Genomic DNA, 7805 nt, shown 5'->3' on the forward strand with positions numbered 1-7805 from the left:
GAGTCCTTGGGGGGGTTTAGCGTGGGATGTCCCAGCCCTGGGGGAGCGGTGGGTGGCGATGGCTGAGTGCAATGGATTTCTCTCCTGCAGGCACCGAGCACCCAGCTGGAGCCAGGACAAGCACCCCCGGTGCTGGAGGAGGAGTTGGAGAGCAAGGAGGAGCAGACAGCGCCGGGACAAGGGGATGGCGGGAAGAACACCCACCCAGCCACCAGCAAGCCGGTGGCCCGCGCCACGCGGGGGACCTCTAAATGCCCCCAGGGTGGGAAGATCTTCCGCGGGAGTACGGGAGTAAGAGCATGAGACGTCACCAAAGAAATCCCGCGGGAGAACGACCCCACACGTGCCCAGACGGCGGGAAGACCTGCAAGGACTTCTCCAGCCTCATCTCCCAGCGCAGGGCCCAGAAGGGAGAGAGACCGTACAAGTGCCTGGACGTTAATTGTGCATTTAACTTGCAGCGTCTCTCTCGACCGAGCAATGGCAAAGGCCACTCTGGCAACAGAGGAATCTGAGTTAATTTTGTATCCCCAGCTGAGCGTTCCCTGGTTGTAAAAATGATTTTAAGGTTCTTTTCCCTGGTGCACCAACACTTACCTGAGTCTTGCTTTAGCGGCCCCTTACAACTAGTCCCTACAGAATGCGTGACCCTTCTACCGATCGGAAAATCTTTTATTGCATTCCCCGGCTTTTCTGGAACTAGGGGATCCGCTGCGGAGATCTTCATATTCTCCCCATTCCCCTTCATTTGGTGTCAGGTGGTGAGAGATGACTCGTAAAAACTGACTGAGAAACACGGACTGAGTAAGAGATAAAGGACAGGGGGGGAGTGGGGACCCTCTGAGCTGAGGAATGTCTCAAACACTCACAAGATGAAACTCTAGTCCCGGGGTGGATGTTGTGGAGGTCGAAGCTGATGAGGCCGCCCCAATAACAGAGGATGTAGCTGGAAGGGGGGGGCCCGGTGGGGACAGGAGGGTTCTGCTCTGGCGCACCTGGTCTAGTTCCAAGGGGCGTCTGTCCGGTGAACAACCTTTGCTTCGTTAGCCACCAAATGCGTATTAAAGTGAACACCCTGAACATGCTGATGAGGACTAATTATATCGTGCTAATTAACCATCCCTCCGCACCCACGTGATACGTGGGTGTGTGGGTCGACCTGGGGGAGGGGGCCAAGGAAAGGGGGTATAATCGAGGGGGAAGAAAGAGGTGGGACGCTGGAGAGTGCAGGGAAGCGGAGAAGACGGATCCCTCGTGGAAGCCTCGCTGGCGGGATGGACGCAGGAACCCAGACCGATGATCTGTACCCCTCTACTCCCCCACCTCCCTCCTTCCCTTTTCCCCCTTCCCAGTCACTACCAGAAGCACCGCCAGGCACACGGCATTCCTTGCCACAGCTCGTTGTATCCTCAGCCAATGACCCTGTATCCAATTTGGACCTCGTGGGAAATTAATAAATGTTTGGATTTTGAGACGTTTGTCACCGTTGCCTGCTCTCTTGGGGATTTACCGACCTGAATCTCTTCTCTCCCGTGAATGAGTGGGGTGAGACACACAGAGACTTCCCAAAACTTCCCAACCAACCCCCGCAGGGCCAGAGATTGAGATGCACAACCCCCCTTCCCTGCAAGGGTTTCCCTGAGGGATGGAGAATCCGCACCCCGGCGCACCCAGGGGACCTGCTGCCGCCTCTCGGGGTGCTCAGCACCCCCTGCCCGGGGCTCAGCACCCACCCGGCTGCACCCTGTTGTGCTGGTTTGTGTGTGGAGGGGCTGGGAGCGGAGGAGGGGGTACAGGGGGGGCTCCGGGGAGAAGATGCTCAAAGCTCCCGCGGCTCCAGGTCGGACCCGCCCCTGGCCAAGACCGAGCCGATTATCTACTGGCCACGCCCCTGTGAAAAATTATTTAAAAAGGGGAATCGGAGAGGAGATGTTGCAATCTGGACTGGGAGTCCAGAGAGTCATAAATGGTCAGTGATCCCTCCAGCTCAAATTAAGGTGAAACAAGAGCAGACAACCCCTGAAAATGTTTAACTTGCAGTAGAAAGAGATTAAATGGAGAAAAGGATGGTAAGAAATGCCGTCTTTTATAAATCTGTAAGAAGGAAAAGAAAGGAAATAAAAGTAAAGGGAAGGAAAGAAAGAGTCTGGATCACGCCTCCAGGTTCCAGTGTTGTCTCAGGTCCTGTAGTCTGGGGGAGTGGTGCCCCAAAACGCTCGTCCAATTGACTCGACGGTCACAATCCCCCCCTGCCGCTGCTACTTCTCCTCCAGTTTCCACAGTTTGGAAGTTTGCGGAGGACTTTCTCCAGTGGCAGGGAGCCCATGGCCGAGAAGGGGACCAGTGCGAGAACTCCACCCACTGTGGGGAAGGGGGAGAGAGAGGGGCCTGGGTGAGGCTCAGGTGCCCTCGGGGCTCAAAGCCCAACATGGAGCTAATGGGCAAAGCCATGGGGGGCTGAGGAGGAGGAGAGGGGAAGGGAGGGAGCCGAGCAGGCAGAGCCATGCAGGAGGTGGCTGCTCTTCATGGGCCTTAAGAGCCCCCAGCTGAGCCCCTTTGGCCCCCCACAGGCGCTGGGACAGAGGAGCAGAAGGAGGAGCAGTGCCAGCCCAGGGAAGAGCAGAGGGGGATGCTGCAAGGGCCCCAAGAGGAGCCCCAGAGCCCCACGGTGGCCGTGGAGCACGATGGCCAACAGCAGCCCCGTGATACGCAAGGGAGCCGCGGAACGGGGGAACCCCGAAAATGCTCTTTCAAAGGGACGTACGGTGAAGACCCACAAGAACACAGAACCCAACCACAGAGTAACTCCAGAAAGAAGGACTACAAGTGTGATGACTGTGGGAAGGTCTTCACCTCGAGTAAAACTCTGCGCCGTCACCAAATGATCCACACGGGAGAGAAGCCTTTCAAGTGTCAGGATTGCGGGAAGAGCTTCATTCAGAGCTGGCACCTCCGGAGGCACCAGAGGACACACACCAAGGAGAAGCCGTATCTCTGCACCAGCAGCAGGAATGGCATCTTCAAGTCAAAACTCATTCTTCACCAAAGCATCCACACAGGAAAGAGACCGTACACCTGCGCCCACTGCGGGAAGACATTCAGGGATGGATATCACCTCAGGAGGCATCAGCAATCCATCCACAGTGGTGAGTCCTTGGAGAGGTGTAACCCTGTATCCCATCGAGCTCATCCATAAAATGCAGTGGGTGGGGTTTGGGGCAGTTCTTGGCCAGATCTCGATCAGGAACTGGCTGGGTATCCATCTCCTCACAGGCGGGGGGGTGAGTGATGGCCTCTTCCACCCTCCTCCTGTCAAAATTATTTTACTTCCACCCAGAGTTTTTGTCATATTGCTTCCTGCTTCCCTCCCCAAGGTCATCCACAATGGTTGGGAACACAGAAGAGCCCAACCCTGCCCTATCACAACCTGCCCCATCTCCATCCCTGGCCCTCTCAGAATGTGGGAAGAGTTTTGAGGGTGGTAAAATTGGAAACCAGTGGTGGTTGCTGGTCCAGCATGAAGAAGGAGGAGGGAAGGAGGAGGACGAAAAGAAGAGGAGGTGGTACAGGTATGAGGGAGCTGTAAGGATGGATGAGGGGGAGGGATGAAGATCAGCTTGTATAGGAAGAGGACACACACGGACGGACACACACACACAGAGCCTTGGGCACCCATACCCTTGTACTCCCATGTCCTTAGATAATAGAAAACCGTAAGTAGGATACAAGTAGGAACAGGGAGGGGACAGGCAGAGGACCTGCTGACGCCTCTCGGGGTGCTCAGGACCCCCTGCCCGGGGCTCAGCACCCACCCGGCTGCACCCTGTTGTGCTGGTTTGTGTGTGGACGGGCTGGGAGGGGGAGAGGGTACAGGGGGGGCTCCAGGGAGAAGATGCTCAGAGCTCCCATGGATGCAAGATGGACCCGCTGCTGGCCAAGGCTGGACAAGTCAGCAATGGTGGCCCCACCACTGGGACAAGGTATTTAAAACGGGGAACATGGAAGGTGGAGGAGGAGGAGGGGTGGGGAAATAGCTCTGCAAAGAGCGAGGGAGAGGAAGGACGGCACGAGGGGGGAGGTGCTCTGAACAGAGACTGCCCTGCACCCGTGGAGCCCCACGGGGGAGCAGATGCCCCCCCAGAGCCCCTGGGAGGGACCCAGGTGGGAGGAAGATCGTGGAGGACTGTCTCCCGTGGGAGGGAGCCACCGGCGGAGCAGGGGAGTGTGAGGAGTCCTCCTCAATGGGCAAGGCCATGGCGGGGTGTGAGGAGGAGGAGAAGGGAAGGGAGAGAGCCGAGCAGGCAGAGCCATGCAGGAGGTGTCTGCTCTTCATGTGCCTTAAGAGCCCCCAGCTGAGCCCCTTTGGCCCCCCACAGGCGCTGGGACAGAGGAGCAGAAGGAGGAGCAGTGCCAGCCCAGGGAAGAGCAGAGGGGGATGCTGCAAGGGCCCCAAGAGGAGCCCCAGAGCCCCACGGTGGCCGTGGAGCACGATGGCCAACAGCAGCTGGGTGATACTGAAAGGAGCCACAAACCAAGGAGACCCCAAAAATGCTCTTTCAAAGGGACGTACACTGAAGACCCTCAGGAAGCCTCAATTCAAGCTCCGAGTACCCTCAGAGAGGAGAAGTTCAAGTGTGAGCACTGTGGGAAGTTGTTCAGCTCCAAGTACAACCTGATCTGTCACCTACGGACCCACACGGGAGAGAAGCCCTACAAGTGCTGGGATTGTGGGAGGGGCTTTGCAACAAGACAAAACCTCCAGAGACACCAGAGGACACACACGAAGGAGAAGCCTTATCTCTGCACCACGTATGGGAAACGCTTCTCCTTTAGGTCCAACCTTTTGGTCCACCGACGCACCCACATGGGAAAGGGTCCCTATAGCTGCTCCCACTGCGGAAGGACATTCAGGGTTGGTTATAACCTCCGGAAACATCAGGAATCCTTCCACAGTGGTGAGTCCTTGGAGAGGCTTAACCCTGTATCCCATCGAGCTCATCCATAAAATGCAGTGGGTGGGGTTTGGGGCAGTTCTTGGCCAGATCTCGATCAGGATCTGGCTGGGCATCCATCTCCCCATGGGTGGGGGTGAGTGATGGCCTCTTCCACCCTCGTCCTGTCAAATTATTGTTACCTCCACCAACAGGTTTCCTCACTATTTTTTTCTTTCCCTTCATGGGTTCACCCTCAGAGGGTGGGAGCAGCCAAGAGCCCAACCCTGCCCCATCACGACCTGCCCCATCTCCATCCCCGGCCCTCCTGGGAGAAGGGGGGAATTACAAGGGGATGAAATTGAGAGCAAGGAGGAGAAGGGAAGGGTGGGAGCCGAGCAGGCAGAGCCATGCAGGAGGTGGCTGCTCTTCATGTGCCTTAAGTGCCCCCAGCTGAGCCCCTTTGGCCCCCCACAGGCGCTGGGACAGAGGAGCAGAAGGAGGAGCAGTGCCAGCCCAGGGAAGAGCAGAGGGGGATGCTGCAAGGGCCCCAAGAGGAGCCCCAGAGCCCCACGGTGGCCGTGGAGCACGATGGCCAACAGCAGCCCCGTGATACGCAAGGGAGCCGCGGAACGGGGGAACCCCGAAAATGCTCTTTCAGAGAGACATCTGCTGAAGACCTTCAGGGAGCCTCAACTGAACCACCGAGTAGCTCCAGAGACAAGAAATACAAGTGTGAGCACTGTGGGAAGGTTTTCGGCTGGGCGAGCAACCTGAGCCGTCACCGAAAGATCCACATGGGAGAAAAGCTCTTCAAGTGCCAGGATTGCGGGAAGAGCTTCTCGCAGAGAGGAAACCTCCAGTGTCACCAGAGGACACACACCAAGGAGAAGCGCTTTCTCTGCACCACATGTGGGAAACGCTTCTCCTTTACCTCATACCTCGTCAAGCACCAACGCATCCACACGGGAGAGAGACCGTACGTCTGCTCAGAATGTGGCAAGACTTTTCGGCAGAGTTATCACCTCACGAGGCATCGGAAAACTATCCACAATGGTGAGAGCTCTGAGGGGGTTTAACCCCATATCACCTCGTGCTCAGTTATAAAATGGAGATGAGGGGGTTTGGAGGGGGGGATTGGCCAGATTTTGATCAGGTACTGGCTGGGCATCCATCTCCCCATAGGAGGTTTTGAGCGATGGCCTTACATGTCTCCTCCTTTCTGTCTCTCTGTATCCTCCTGTCTGTCTACTATTGAACATTTTTTTTCTCCATCTATGGGTTTTCTCTGTTTTCCTCTTCTTTTTTGCTTCTGAGGTTCACCCCCAGAAGGTGGGAGCAGCCAACAGCCCAACCCTACCCCATCCCGACCTGCCCCATCTCCATCCCAAACCCTCCCAAGGGGTGGGGAGAGTTTTGGGTGGTGGAAGTGGGGACCAAGGGTGGGAGCTGGTCCAGGGTGAAGAAGGAGGAGGGATGGGAAAGAGAGAGAGGGATGGAGGAGGAAGGGAAAGGATGAAGTACTAACACAACCTCCAAATTGCTCTTTCAAAGGGACGTGTGCTGAAGATGTTCAAGTGGATGCACCCCACCCACAGAGCAGGTCCAGAGAGTTGGAGTACAAGTGTGTGGACTGTGGGAAAGCCTTCAACTGTGGGAGCCACCTGACCCATCACCGACGGATCCACACGGGAGAGAAGCCCTACAAGTGCCAGGATTGCGGGAAGAGCTTCACAGAAAGGGGAAACCTCCTGTGTCACCGGAGAATACACACCAAGGAGAAGCCCTTTACCTGCACCACGTGTGGGAAACGCTTCACATGGTGCTCGAGCCTCATCACCCACAGACGCATCCACACGAACGAGAGACCGTACGCCTGCTCACACTGTGGGAAGACCTTCCAGAGGAGGGCTCACCTCAGTAAGCATCAGGAAAAGTACCACAATGGTGAGTCCACAGAGGGGGCTTAACCCTGTATCATGTCGTTCTCAGCAATAAAATGGAGAAGAGGGATTCTGGGGGTGGGGGTTGGCCAGATTTTCGTCAGGATTTGGCTGGGCAGCCATCTCCTCATGGGTTGGGGTGAGTGATGGCCTCCTGCAGCTGCCTACCTTTTCTGGTCTCCTCCTGACAAACTATTTTTACCTCCACTCATGGGTTTTCTTGATTTTCCTCTTCTATTCCCCTTCCCGGGTTCACCCCCAGCGGGTGGGAGCAGCCAACAACCCAACCCTGCCCCATCCCGACCTGCCCCATCTCCAACCCCGGCCCTCCTGGGGAGTGTGGGAAGTTTTGGTGGGGTATGAATGTGGGGACAAAAGTTGGGTGCTGGTCCAGGGTGATGTAGGAGGAGGATAGAGAGAGGGGAAAGGATAACGGGGAAATGGAAGAAGGGAACGGAGAAGGTTCCAACAGAACCCTGAAAATGTTCTTTCAAAGGGACGTGTGCTGGAGACGTTCAAAACCGCGCAACCCAACAATGCAGAACCTCCGCAGAGTACAAGTGTGAGCACTGTGGGAAGGTCTTCAGCTGGGGGAGCAACCTGAGCCGTCACCGAAAGATCCACATGGGAGAACATCTTTACAAGTGCTGGCGTTGTGGGAAGAGCTTCATGCAGAAAACAGACCTCTGGTGTCACCAGAGGACACACACCAAGCAGAAGCGATTTTCTTGCGCCCTATGCGGGAAAGGCTTCTCCTTTCCATCAGAATTCATCAGACACCAACGTACCCACACAATGGAGAGGCTGTTCGCCTTGTCACACTCCGAGATGGCTTTCCGGCAGAGTTACCACCACTACCTCCGGAGGCATCAGTTAGTCTTCCAGAATGGTGAGTCCTTGGTGGGTCTTGAACCTGTATCACGGCGTGCTC

General features: G+C 56.3%; 2 protein-coding genes across 2 annotated transcripts in view; both read left to right on the forward strand.

Annotated features, from left to right (window-relative positions):
• LOC113490560 (zinc finger protein 135-like) overlaps positions 1-5005 on the forward strand; it is an 8456-nt gene extending 3451 nt beyond the window's left edge. Inside the window, exons 4-7 of the mRNA XM_026867080.1 lie at positions 91-248; positions 1593-1755; positions 2571-3146; positions 4377-5005. Coding sequence (XP_026722881.1) covers positions 91-248; positions 1593-1755; positions 2571-3146; positions 4377-5005 — 1526 coding nt within the window. The remainder of the gene's footprint in view (positions 1-90; positions 249-1592; positions 1756-2570; positions 3147-4376) is intronic.
• The window catches only part of LOC113490561 (zinc finger protein 85-like), a 5991-nt gene continuing 2425 nt past the window's right edge, over positions 4240-7805 (forward strand). The window contains exons 1-2 of the mRNA XM_026867082.1: positions 4240-4318; positions 5351-5987. Of these exons, the coding sequence (XP_026722883.1) occupies positions 5468-5987 (520 nt within the window). The 5' untranslated portion in view covers positions 4240-4318; positions 5351-5467. The remainder of the gene's footprint in view (positions 4319-5350; positions 5988-7805) is intronic.

Source organism: Athene cunicularia, unplaced genomic scaffold, assembly GCF_003259725.1.
Source record: "Athene cunicularia isolate RWA unplaced genomic scaffold, athCun1 SCF_137, whole genome shotgun sequence".
Taxonomy (NCBI): domain Eukaryota; kingdom Metazoa; phylum Chordata; class Aves; order Strigiformes; family Strigidae; genus Athene; species Athene cunicularia.